Below are 13,887 nucleotides of genomic sequence, written 5' to 3' on the forward strand. Positions count from 1 at the left end.
GCAACGTGCCGGTCCCCCAGGGACACAGAATCTTGTTTACCTCCATGCTGTGCAGTTCAACAAGGGCCGTCTCTCCATCCCCGGGACAGCTGGGACCCACACACACCAGCTGACCCCCTGGCCCAAAACTCACAGGCATGTGAGGGATGTAGAACTTCATGGGTGCCTTGGGACCAGCCGCCGAGACATCCTCTGACCAAGAGACACAGGAGGGCACCGTTAGCAGGACTGCCCCTGCTTTGCTTTACTTGAGAAATACCCCATAAACACATTTCTTTCCAAATTCCACCTGGGTCCACGGCAAGAATCTAACTGAACTACAGCATTAGAAGAAGCCCATGCCCGAGGCCAGCGTGGAGCCTGAGACTATGTCTGAATGTAATGCAAGCAGTCGATGGTTTGATCCAAATGACAACGCACCGGGGCCAGAGACCGTGATGGGGACAGGCCAGGGGCTCCGCCTCTCACGGCCCCAGGACTCAAGACAAGCCTCCTACATCCAGACCTTCGTGATCTGCCTTCATGCTCCCAAAGTGAGCCTGGCCTTTACTTTCGCCACCTGTTACCTAACAGCTCCTCTGAGCGCCTCCTTTCCCAGCCTGCTGATGGCCAGGGGCATTGTTCCCTTCCAAGAACCAGCTGTGATGCAATCTCCAGGACTAGAGAAAAGGTGGGGAAGGGAACCAAACCTTGGCCACACTGCCCAGGAGGCTTACGTCCGCAAATGAGGCAGACAAATGACCTGCTCTTGGCAATGCAGGAGAAAGGTGACTTTCCAAGAGATGTGCCACCCAGCCCTCTTCTCGTGGGAGGCAGCCAACTCCTCTGACCCCTCCAGTACCCACCAGCCTGAACTGGACTCCAAGCTGTGGAAGCCGTGGGGTCGTGCGGCTCGAAGGCGTTGGCCATGTACTGGCTGAGCTCATAGCTGCTGGAGCTGAGACCAGACTCGTGCTGTCGGAGAAGGTTGGACTCCTCCGTCAGGGATGGCTGGAAGTTAAAAACAATGAAAACCTACATGAAGCAGAAACACTTTCCAAGAGACAGTCTGCCCAAGTGTTTCTTCCAAGCAATAAAATTCAGACTTTATCAAATAAATTTAGTGAATGTGGATGGTTTGAAAGGAAAAGAAGGGACCATGCAATTGACAGGTGTTTGCTAAAGGATTCATTCTGGTCTGGGAGGAAAGTGCAGGTCCTGGGGCAGGGGGTGGATTCAAATTCCAGCTTTGTCAATACCTAGTTGCTGTGACCTTGAACAAGTGATTTAGACTCTCTGACCCCAGTACCTTCATCGGTAATGGAGATAATTACACCTACCCTGTATAGTTCAAGAACTTGATCTTGCATTCATTTACCAACTGCTTTTTGTTTCTGTTTGTTTTTTACAGCCATACCTGTGGCATATGGACATTCCCGTGCTAGGGGTCAAATCAGAGCTGCACCTGCAGGCCTGCGCCACAGCCACAACCACCCTGGATCTGAGCCACGTCTGCACCTATGCCACAGTTTGCAGCCATGCCCTATCCTTAACCCACTGAGCGAGGCCAGGGATTGAACTCACATCGTCACGGACACTATGTTGGGTTCTTAACCCACTGAGCCACAGTGGGAGCTCCTCATTCGCCAACTGTTTAATGCACAATTACCATGCTCCAGGGGCTGGGCTTTCCCTTAGGGATACAGGTGACTAGAAATTCACAGAACTTACATCCTGGGAGGATTGTAGAACAAGGATGTAAATCATGATGCAAAAGCTCTTTGTCCACTGTAAGGTGCCACACGTGTGTATTGCTGGCTGTTATTTTGTGTTGTGTTACTGTTAGTCACACTAGGTGCCCTGGTCTGTAAAGCTCAGGTATACAGAAGAGACGGTGTCCCCAAATCAGACAGATCTCATCAGGGAAACAAAATTAACACACGACCGTCGAAACTTAAGAGCTTGTCTTTGTAGGATCTTTGCAACGTCTCCATAGATTTCATATTCTTCCAAAATTTAATGTTTATTTTGAAAAATTCAAGAGCTTCATTTTGTAGGCCGACTGGTATACACAGTAAGGTTTTAGAAGGGAGATGGTGGAGTTAAGAAAGACCTGAATTAAAAGATTCTAGCAACTTCCCTCTTCCTGAGTAAAAGAAATCGCTAGTCCTCTGGGGTACTGGTGACAGCCTCGTCTCCTCTTTCCAAGCATCCTGGAGTGGCTTGGGTGACACTTCCTGAGCCAGCCGATTGACTTGGCAAGAAAATGGAAAAGGTTCAGATCAGGACTCCAGGCCCAGAAGACTGAAACAGGAAGCCGGGAAAGGCTCTGCCGAGTGGGAAGGAGTGGGACCCCTTAGAAATGCTGGCCAATGGGGACTCCCACCCCAACCCAGCTCCCTGCCCTGCCACTGCTGACAGGGGCAGTTGTGATGCACTGTCACAGACCACCAGCCTCATGTCACTTCAGGTTACCTTGTTTTTCTGGGCCTCAGTTAACAGACTCTCTGGAAGTAAGTCCCCAGGCTCCTCCTGTCCAGAGTTTGAAGCAGGACTGTCTTTATACGGGTTCTGACTCTTAGATCTGCAGCGAAATGACAGGAGCAGGTGAGAGGGGGTCTGGGCCAGGCCAGCAAGGCTGAGCTGCTCTCTGCTGGAGGCTGTTCTATTGCAAAGTGTGGGCAGGGTTCAGGTTGGCTCATGTGCCTCAGGGAAAAGCCTAGTCCTCCCTTCTGCAACCTCGATCCATTAACCCCAGAAAAACAGGAGCTCCTGGGGTTCATAATACGGTTGCTAGAAGTGGTCCCAAACCCTGCAGAAAAGGCTGTCTCTGCAGCCTGACATCCAGAATGACTTAAATCAGAGCAGTCGGGTTGCTAAGTTCCAGGCAGGGAAAGGCCCCAGCCCTAAGGGCATCAGGACAGGTGCTTGCACCAAATGCTCTTCCCCACTGGCCTTCTCCCAGGGCAGAGCCCATTCTCAGAGCACAGGAGTGGGCAGAGGAGAAGCACCACTGCCCAAGGCAGGGCGCAATCATGAGAACTTTTGCAAGGCCACATCTGTTCCAAGGCCAACACAGATTTAAGGCCCTCCTTTAAGATGGACCTCAGGAGTTCCCATTGTGGCTCCACAGGTTCAGAACCTGACATAGTGTCCATGAGGATGCGGGTTTGATCCCCAGCCTCACTCAGTAAGTTAAGGATCCGGCGTTGCCGTGAGCTGTGGTGTAGGTCGTAGATGCGGCTCGGATCCCGAGTTGCTGTCGCTGCGGCATAGGTCTGCAGCTGCAGCTCTGATTCGACCTCTAGCCTGGGAACTTCCAAATGCCTCAGGTGTAGCCCTACAAAAAAAAAAAAAAAAAAAAAAAAAAAAAAAAATGGACCTAATGTAATCTCAGTTTGGGGAACTCACTGCAGGTGTTGGAAACTGCCTCTCAGAATTAAGACTCCCTCCTCCAAGAATCCATGTTGACAGCTGGCCCAGCCATCCTGGGCTACTCCCACATCCCTGGGGCCAGAACGAAAGCAGACAGGCTTCCAAAGGTGAGGGACGAGCACCTGACACCATGAGGTTTGCTCAGCGTGGCCTGGGTTTGGCCGAATAAGGCTGAATCAGCCTCTCCTTTCACACTTCCTGGAACTGGGGCTCACTTACTGGAACTGCGTCTCAGCAAATGGACTCTTCTGGTTTGCACGCTGATGTTCCTGGAGGTACTTTTGATCTCGATAATCTTCGTGCCAGACGTAAGGACTCCCTTGCCTTGGCACTGCACCCTCAGAGAAAACAAAGACAAGTCACTTTCTACTCCCAAGAGTTCAGAAAGATACCAGCAAGCTGTGAAGCTGAGTTTCCGGCAAACAGCAGGTATAAAAACACACAGTCATCCTTCACTATCCATGGGGGAACTGGTTTCAGGACCCGGGGAAGTTCAAGTCCCTTCGATAAAATGGTGTCACACATCCTCCATCTCCTTGCAGTCATCTCTAGATGACTTATGATGCCTAACAATGTAAATGCTATGTAAATAGTTGTAAATGCAATGTAGGTGCAATGTCAATTGTTGTCTGCAAACAGCTTTTTGGAATTTGCTGGAACTTTCTTTTCTTTGAATATTTTAAATTATCAGTTGGAGGCAGACCCACAGACACAGAAGGCTGACTGGATTTGCCAAAGCGAATACAACTGGTAAGTGAAAGCTAACAATGAAAGTCTGTCGGCTGCATCTCAGTCCTCTCTGACCCCACTAGCATGGGTTCGATACAACTCTGCAGCAGCAGGCATGCACGGATGCTTGTGTTTTCAGCGCTGAAACAGGTTCCTCTTTGCTAGCAGGTCGGATGCTATCACTAGCACATACCTAAAGCCTTACTATTGGTATAGAGTATAAGTTCCTTTGTGTGTGTGTGTCCGCCACCCTCAGAGTAAATGATGGTCGGACTCTTCAGAGCCCAGCCACATGCTTGATGACCTCCCTGTTAGGAACTGACTTCACTGTCACTTGGCCAGAGACCAGTCTTGGCTATAATGAGGAGTAGAAGAAAAATATGCATGATGTACAAACTATCCATAACAGTAGGAACAAAATGATGGCAGTACCATCATCTCAGGTACAAAGAAAAATGGCTCTTTTCTAACTCTTCTCAAGGCATCGAGCAGCGGTGTCTTTGCTGTGACCTCATCTGGCCAAGAAAGAAGTGGCTGGGGGCGGGGCTGTAGTTCAGCCAAGCAAGAAGCCCTCGGTGAGGCTCCCAGCCCGGCCCCTTTGGCTTCTCCCCTGTCAGACCCGCCGCAACATCCCTAAGGCTTCTTGGAGATTGTTGCATACCTCTTTCTTCCTGCAGGTGTCGGTGGTAGTAATAACTTCCATAAGCATATTCTTCCCTGAGGGCTGGAGAGTGATAGGTCTGATACAGATCCTCAGTCCCCGGCCTACAAGGTCACAAAGAAGGCCAGTCGTTCAAGGATAAGCATGGGGAAGCGAGAAACCAATGGAGTGCTTGACAACCTAAACTTCAGAGAACAGAAACGGGACCCCTCTCTAGATCTGCTCTAATGCCACAGTTCATTCTGGAGCTTATAACTAGAAAATCCAGAATCTGAGCAGGAAGAGGACTTTTGCGTCATAAAAAGGCTGTGATTTTTATAGCAAAACCAGAGCCAAGTGTCTCATTCTCCTCCCTCGTGCTCCCTCTTACTCCCCAAACACACACCTCCAACAACGTAGGATGGTATAAGAAAACCATCCCTGATATTATCCGAGGAAACTCCTTCTCAGGTTGACTATGGATGTACCCAATAAGCCACGGTAATTCCCATGCATGTTACAGATGGAAATGAGATGAAAAAGGCAAGTTGGCCCATCCTAAATCTGACTGCTTTCATTGCCTCTGTCCTTAACCGAACGTTCTTCGAGAAGTCAACAAAGAAATGTCATGTTGTAAGTATTTTTACCAATTAATAATTCTATACTATTTCATAGGGGCAAAATTCTTTTTAATAATTGTCCTAATTTCAACCCCAAATCTGGAGGCAGGCAACCATCACCCCATCTGAAAAAGCTAAAGTAGAAAAGAGATGGTTTGCAACATTCCATAAAAGATCAAGTCCAAGAGCAGGAGCTCCAGATTCTCCTAGAATTACCTCACAGAGACATCTTCATTCTAAACTTGAAGCCTACAAGCTTAAATCTGCATTCTCTGATTTTTTTTTTTTTTGTCTTTTTGTCTTTTTGTTGTTGTTGTTGTTGCTATTTCTTGGGCCGCTCCCGCGGCATATGGAGGTTCCCAGGCTAGGGGTTGAATCGGAGCTGTAGCCACCAGCCTACGCCAGAGCCACAGCAACACGGGATCCGAGCCACGTCTGCAACCTACACCACAGCTCATGGCAATGCCGGATCGTTAACCCACTGAGCAAGGGCAGGGACCGAACCCGCAACCTCATGGTTCCTAGTCGGATTCATTAACCACTGCGCCACGACGGGAACTCCAGCATTCTCTGATTTTAAGTTCCCATTCACTCACTGGATACTTATTTTTTTCCCGTGTGCCCGCCGCACTCTACGTGATGTTCTAGGCACCAGGGCTCTTCCTGGCGTTGGGGGTGTCGGTGCTGATCCAAGTCAGGGTCATCCGAAGAGGACAAGGAACTTGTTATAGGAAAAGCTTTTCCAGAGTCTGCAAATACTGCCTTTTGTCATCCCAGAGTGAGAGGGTCTCATCGGCTGTCTTGAATTTCACCATTCTTCCTACCCTCTCCCCTGCCCCCAACACCCAATCACCTTGGGAGGGCTTCTTGAAGAAGCTCCCCTAGGAGATAGAGAAAGGAAAATACTATATTTTCAGTCATTCAAATCCAGTTTGGGAGAGGAAATGGTTTAGCTACACCAATGCAGTAGGGTGGAAGAGGAAACAAACAAACAAACAAAAAAAAAAAACCAGGAGATTAGGAGTTTAGGATAACATATACACAGATATGTAAAATAGATAACCAACAAGAACCTACTGTATAGCACAGGGAACTATACTCCATCTTTTGTAAAAAAGCTATAGGGAAAAGATAGATAGATAGATAGATAGATAGATAGATAGATAGATAGAACTGAATCGCTGTTGTACATCTGAAACAACCACAACGCTGTAAATCAACTACAATTTTAAAAGAAGAAGAAAAAAAGAAGACAAATAAATAAATAAAAGAAGAAGAACAAAAGAGGAGACATCAAAGGAAACAGGAAAAGAATCTGTTCGTACACATTCAGGAGCAGTGGGTCAACTCCAAGCTCTAACACCATACCTTAAGTAGAATTGACTGGGATAGCCACCTTCGTAATAGTCAGCCTCGGACCCAGGCTGATGCCATTCCCCAGGCCTGGATGCATAATGAGGCTGCTGCTGGTCTGCCCTGGGGTCCTGCTGTGGCTGGGGGCTCCTGCCCAGGTCTTGCCTTTGATGGGCCCTCTCTCGATTGTACCAAGAGTAAGGAACAGGCCAATAGTAGCCATCTCTCCAACGCCCTCGCTCTGGATCCTTTGATGAGCCTGGGGGCCTCCCCCGGGGTTGAGGTGGCCGCTGAGGAACCCAAGGTTCCATCCCTGACCCTCTGAACTTCTCTTGCGTTTTGAGTCAGTTCTGTAGTTATTTTCTCCTCCTACTGACAAAACAAAAAGACAAAAAAAAAAGATCATCATTTTAGGCCTCTATCCAAACATGACGGTTGATTAGATTTTGTGAAAGAAGGACCTATGTTCCTCAGAATCTTCTATCTAAAACAAACCACAGGAGTTCCCATCGTGGCTCAGCGGAACTAGGAACCATGAGGTTGCATGTTCAATCCTTGGTCTTGCTCAGTGGGTTAAGGATCCTGCGTTGCTGTGGACTGTAGTGTAGGTCACAGACGAGGCTCAGATCTGGCATTGCTGTGGCTGTGGTGTAGGCCTGCAGCTGTAGTTCCGATTGGATCCCTAGCCTGGGAACCTCCATATGCCGCAGGTGTGGCCCTAAAGAGCAAAAAGACAAAAAAATAAAAAATAAAACAAACCACATGGGCATTGATAGAGAGATATCCGAAAAAAACTCAAGAAGATACTTGGAATAAATAACAGACGAGACAATGACATTGATGTTGCTATAAAAATTAAAAGGTATATTTCGGGCAACAATAGATGTGGGAGGCATGGGAGATGAACAGTAATAGATAAAACTCCAAAACACTATTCAAGTGTACCAATTAAATCCATGTGTGCTCATATAATCTACCAGCAAATATTTATTCAGCACTTGATATACAGGCCCTATGTTGTCATGGAAATAGAGTGGGCCTTAAACAGAGCTGGACCACATTTCAAATCCTAACTCTGCAACTTAATAGCTAGTTAAATTTTTCAAGCCTTAATTTCTTTGCCCATTAAACAAGGACCATTAGCTTGCAGGGTCACTGCCAGAGTCAGAGATAACTTAAAGTGCCAAACCCACTGCCAGGTATATAGCAATTGTTCAATACATAGTAGTTAATGCCATCAGAGATGAAGCGTAGGGTAGTGGGAGAGTTCCCACTGTGGCACAGTGGGTTAAGAACCTGACTGCACAAAGAGTTTTTCCAAATGATTTGCATATAAAAGTACTTTCAGAAATTTGTTGGAGTCAAACGAGCATCTTTGACTGCCTATTATGTAACTGAGCTGCTTACCAATCCATGTATCACTAATCAAAATATAAAAACACATTATCTGGCTCAAAGTATACTTTAATTATAGTAGTGTATATGATTTAAGCCAGCTGTATGATAAAAAATGTTCTGTGATGTATCTTAGTCTTCCACCTTGGAGTAAGCTCAAATATATTTATAAACTAAAAATGTTAGTGTCTTTTATTTTTTTTAATAAAACATTGTAACTTGTAAGGATAAAAAAAAAAAAGAATCCGACTGCAGCAGCTCAGGTTGCTGTGGAGGTGTGGGTTCGATCCCCAGCCCAGCACAGTGGGTTAAGGACCCAACATTGCCACAGCTGCGTATGGGTCACAGCTGCAGCTCGGATTCAATCCCTGGCCCAGGAACTTTCATTTGCCGTGGGTGCAGCCATTTAAAAAAAAAAAATTTAGTACGGTGTGAGTGGCTGGAGACATTTCCCAAACAAAAAGAAGCTTAAAGTGACCTCGAGAAACATCTTTTCTGAATCCTTAAATTCTTAGAACTAGGCCCTATCATCTGGCCATGTCTGCACCTCCTCCCGGGGAGGTGATGAGATGAAAGTTTGGGATTGTTTCCAGGACAAACTAGAGAGCCGAGTCTCAGCAATCTTCCTGGCTGGAGATTTTAAATCCTGGAAGTCTCCCCAGCAGCAAACTGACCTTCCCCACTTATTCTTCAAAATGAAATATAGCTCCAGAAGACAAGTTACCTTCCAGGCTTCTCTACTTGTATCACATAGCCACACCTACTGCCAGCTGCCTCCAAAGAAAAAGCACACATCAGACCGGACAGCTGCTCAGGAGTTCCTTGTGTCCAGAGACTGCATAGCACAGTCAGACCCCATGTTTCTTCTCCCTTGGGAACTATTTTAGGTTGAAAGTTTCTGATCGAATCCAGTTAACTACTGAAACTCCCAGTCCAATATAAAAATGAATATCAGAGGAGTTCCTGCTGTGGCTCAGCAAGTTAAGAACCTGACTAGTATACATGAGGATGCAGATTGGATTTCTGGCCCCACTCAGTGGGTTAATGATCCAGTGTTGCCACAGCTGCCACGTAGGTCGCAGAAGTGGCTCAGATCTGGCATTGCTGTGGCTCTGGTGCAGGCTGGCAGCTGCAGCTCCGATTCAACCCCTAGCTCCAGGAATTTCCATATGCCGCAGGTGCGGCCCCAAAAAAAAAAAAAAAAAAAATATCAGAACAAAAGGTCAAAGGAGTCAAAGGGTATGTGTTGAAATCAAAATGTCACTCTGTTCGAATGCCATGGAGCCAGGGTCCACAGCTATGAGCCGAGAGCTGTAAGCAGAACATACCAGAAGAGCCAGGACAGAAGTGCCTTCATCCTCAAGAGCAATCACAGCTCAGGAAAACTTGCTCCTTCTTTCCCATGTCTGCCCATTCCCCTGATAAAGCCAGGAGCAAGGAGAGCCTTCTCCAGCAAATCCCAGCAAAGGCCAAAGGCCCCAGACACAGCGAAAGGGGTAAATGGGTCTTTCCTGAAGGCCCATGGAACTTGATGGCACTTGGACACAAGGAAGCTCAACAAGAATAAAGCCTCTTCCACTTTGTCCCCAGATGTTGTCACTAGACAGCCCTTCTCCCACTGCAAAGGCACTATGCCCAATCTCTTCACCAAAGTCCCCTCCGATTGATTTTTGTTGCCAAGATATCAACTCCAGCAGGTTAGACCTCAGGTTACAATCAAGTACCCCCAATGAAAAGCACCTGAGATTCTTCGAATGACAGCATTATACCTACAGTGACAAGTCACACTCCCACGCTCACACGCTCCCCTGGCCCCAGGAAGGGCAACGTTGCGTTTCTTAATCTGACAGCACAGCCAAGAGAAAGCAAGACAGGGCGCTAGCGTCCCCACACACCTGCTCGGATGGCTGCCACCTTCCCTCAGCGCAGCTCCAGGAATGTCGCTCTCCTCCTGGAGACTGTCAAAGTCCAGGTGCCACATCTACTAAGACTTACCTGGCCCTCAGATCCACAGCCTGCCAGCTACCTTTGCAACCGCCCAGCCTCCATGGAGCTGATTCACCAGGACAAAGTACAGCCCAGCTCTGTCGGTTGGACAGACCCGGCCTGGCCTATTTGCTCAGAACCCCGCCAGAGGCGGCTGCTTCTGTTTGCCTCCTCGGGGGCTGAGCCACGGTCACTCACAGGTGAAGGCATCCAAACCCCCACAGCAAACAAGGAACTGAGACGGAGGCAGAGGAAATGCAGAAAGCCCTGAGGCAGCCTGGCCTGGGGAGGAGAGCACCAGCTATGGGTTGTTGACTCCTGGCTCGGGCCACGGGCGGCTCTATTGCTTAACCTCTCCCAGTCCCAGCTTCTCCTTCTCTAAAAGGGGAGTGACAGCAGTTAGCTTATGACAGTCTTTATGAAGATCACAGGTGGACCTCAGCGCTATCTCAGGTCCAGTTCCAGACCACTGCAATAAAGCCAAGCAAGCCACACGAATGTGCTGGGTTCCCCGTGCATCTAAGAGTTATGTTTAAAACAACTCCATTAAAAAATGGGCAGAAGAGGAGTTCCCACAGTGACACAACAGGATCAGCTGAGTCTCTGGAGCGCCAGGATGCAGGTGTGATCCCTGGCCTGGCAGAGGAGGTTAAGGATCCCGGGTCACCGCAGCTGTGACATAGGTCGCAACGGTGACATAGGTCGCAACTGTGACCGAGTTGGACCACTGGCTCAAGATGTCCATATGTTGCAGGGCAGCCAAAAAAGGCGGGGTGGGGGGTGGTGCAGAAGAACTGAATAGACATTTTTTGTTCCAGTGAGAAATGCAGATGAGCAACAGGCATATGAAAAGATGTTCAACATGGCTAATCATCAGGAAAATGCAAATCAAAACCTCACACCTGTCAGAATGGCCATCGTCAAAAAGAACACAAGTCACACATGTTGTCATTGGAGTTCCTACTGTGGCTCCTCAGGTTAAAAACCTGACATGCCGTCCATGAGGATGAAAATTCAATCCCCAGCCTCACCCTGTGGGTGAAGGATCCAGTGTAGCCACAAGCTGCAGCGTAAGTCACAAATGTGGCTCAGATGATGCTGCTGTGGCTGTGGCATAGTCTCCAGCTGTGGCTCCAATTCAACCCTAGCCCAAGAACTTCCATATGCCGCAGGTATGGCCATTAAAAACAAACAAATATTGTTGAGGATGTGGAGAAAAGGAAACCCTCGTACACTGTGGGTGAGAATGTCAATTGGTGCAGCCAGTGTGGAAAACAGTATGGATGTTCCTCAAAAACTAAAAATAGAACTACTACATGATGCAGCAATTCTACTCCTGGGTATATATTTGAAAAACACAAAAACACTAATTCAAAAAGATACATGAACCCCAATGTAAATAGCACCACTATTTATGATTGCCAAGGTATGGGAGCAGCCTAAGTATCCACCGACAGATGAATGGATAAAGAAGATGTGGTACTTACACATACAATGAAATATTACTGAGCCATAAAAAGGAAAGAATTTTGCCATTTGCAGGGAACATGAATGGACTTGGAGGGCATTATGAAATAAATCAGACAGAGAAAGACAAACACTGTATGATATCACACATATGGAATCTAAAAAATACAACAAATTTAGTGAATAAAATGAAAAAGAAGCAGACTCATGGCTCTAGAGAACAAACCAGTGATTACCAGTGGAGAGAGGGAAGTGGGGAGGGAAAATACAGGAGTAGAAGGAAAAAAGGTTATTATAGGATTATATGAAATCATGTGTGTGAAGCTTTGGAAAATTATAAAGCATGTAGAATTTAAAGAATTTTCATTTAATACATATATAATTGTTTAAAATTTTATGTTTATACTATACCATACTTTATTAAGCATGCAACACCTGTATATCTAAAATAAATATACTTACCTTAATTTAAAAATACTTTATTGCAGAGTTCCCACCACGGAGCAGAGGGTTAATGATCCAAAATTGCCTCAGCTACAGCATAGGTCGCAATACCAGATCAAATTGGATCCCTGGCCGCAGGAACTTCCATATGCTGTGGGGGTGGCTGGAAAAGGGGGAAAAATTTTTTTAATTAAAAATACTTCATTGTTGAAAAATGCCAAAACAATTACAACAGTAACATCAAAGATCACTGATCACAGATGACCACAGCACATATAACAATAATGAAAAAGTTTGAAATATTGTGCAAATTACCAAAATGTGACACAGAGACATAAAGTGAACAAGAGCTGTTGGGAAAATGGTGCTGAAAGACTTGCTCAATGCAGCGCTGCCACAAACCTTCACTTTGTATTTAAAAACAAAAAAGAAGTATGCCTGTAAATGTTTGTAAAGTGGCACGTGATATATAATTATGCATGCTCTATAAATAAGCACTGTATTTTCCTTTCAAAAGAGATGAGCAAATCCCATTGGTTGAGGCAGACAAAGTACTCACTGCTGGGTAATAAATGCCTGGTTTGAGTTTTTCTCTCCATTGGATTCTGGTTGTGTACCAGTTATGTTATCTAGAGGGGAGGCAAATTTTTTTTCATTTATTTATTTTTTTAAGGCTGCACCCATGGCATATAGAGGTTCCCAGGCTAGGGGTCGAATCAGAGCTACAGCTGCCAGCCTACACCACAGCTCACTGCAATGCCAGATCCTTAACCCACGGAGTGAGGCCAGGGATCGAGCCTGCAACCTCTTGCTTCCTAGTCAGGTTCATTTCCGCTGCACCACAACAGGAACTCCTAGAGGGGAGGCAAATTTAAATGCCCAATATTGAACACTGAAAAGTTTTCTGTTACAACAAGAAGATAATTTCTCTTGTTTGAAAAATACATTTTTTCAGGTAGGCGCAAAGAAGCTAAGTCCACTTTTAAAACTGAGCAAGTATTGTGCCATATACCTTAAACTTACACGACATAATATGTCAATTTTATCTCAATAAAGTTGGTGGAAAATATAAATGAAATTCATAATTTATACTAAAAAGGCCCAAATAATTTATTCTTTCTTTCAACAAACACTGAGTCTCTATTATGTGTCAGGAGTTGACACACATAAATATGAAAGACAGAGCCCTTGCCTTTGAAGGGCTTTAAGCAAATTAACCTCTTGCATCATTGCTAATCCAGGGAAGGTGGCCACAGTGGGTCTCATGCTCGATTGGGTAAGGAACCTAAGCTAGCAGATTTTGTCTCAGCCCCTTAGCCTACTCCTAGGATACATCTGACTCTGGCTCAGGGCTTCTTTTTTTATTTATTTACTTATTTTATTTTTTTGTCTTTTTAAGGCCACACCCAAAACACATGGACGTTCCCAGGCTAGGGGTCAAATCAGAGCTGCAGCTGCTGGCCTATGACACAGCCACAGCAATGCGGGATCCAAGCTGTGCCTGCGACCTACACCACAGCTCACAGCAATGCTGACAACTTAACCCACTGAGCAAGGCCAGGAATCAAACCCGCATTCTCATGGATGCCAATCGGGTTCACTACCACTGAGCCACAATGGGAACTCCTGGCTCAGGGTTTCTTATCCCACCAGTGAGCCAAGAAGTTTGGCTCTCTAATGGCCGAGCTGCCATTTTTAATCCTCCTGGGAAGAGGTATTGGAGAAGGATACACACATTGTCAGCAAGAATCAGATATTGTTAATTATGACATCGACTCAGATATCAAATTATGTATTTTAATGTCTCATAATAACATTCCTAAAAATCTGATGTAACTC

The 13,887-nt window shown here is 46.2% G+C and overlaps 1 protein-coding gene across 50 annotated transcripts in view; it reads right to left on the reverse strand.

The window, feature by feature from the left end:
- SEC16B (SEC16 homolog B, endoplasmic reticulum export factor) overlaps positions 1 to 13,887 on the reverse strand; it is a 64,448-nt gene that overhangs the window by 35,368 nt on the left and 15,193 nt on the right. For 11 of the 50 annotated variants that reach the window (XR_014816268.1, XR_014816267.1, XR_014816272.1 and 8 more), the window contains 7 exons: positions 12,067 to 12,211; positions 6,772 to 7,128; positions 4,805 to 4,908; positions 3,634 to 3,745; positions 2,455 to 2,563; positions 846 to 990; positions 41 to 192 (listed from right to left, as the gene is read on the reverse strand). Coding sequence is in view for 44 of the 50 variants with exons in the window: in XM_084977669.1 (XP_084833795.1) it covers positions 41 to 192; positions 846 to 990; positions 2,455 to 2,563; positions 3,634 to 3,745; positions 4,805 to 4,908; positions 6,772 to 7,067 (918 nt within the window). In the remaining 6 variants the exon portion in view is untranslated. Of the gene's footprint in view, positions 1 to 40; positions 193 to 845; positions 991 to 2,454; positions 2,564 to 3,633; positions 3,753 to 4,804; positions 4,909 to 6,771; positions 7,129 to 10,046; positions 10,212 to 12,066; positions 12,212 to 13,887 lie in introns of those variants that run through there. The other 39 variants (XM_084977686.1, XM_084977679.1, XM_084977688.1 and 36 more) reach the window with 12 other exon arrangements.

The sequence above is a fragment of the Sus scrofa genome, chromosome 9 (assembly GCF_054392235.1).
Source record: "Sus scrofa isolate SSC_HxYL_T2T_F1_AM1 chromosome 9, Sscrofa_HxYL_maternal_Yorkshire_Landrace_v2.0, whole genome shotgun sequence".
In the NCBI taxonomy this organism is placed as follows: Eukaryota; Metazoa; Chordata; class Mammalia; order Artiodactyla; family Suidae; genus Sus; species Sus scrofa.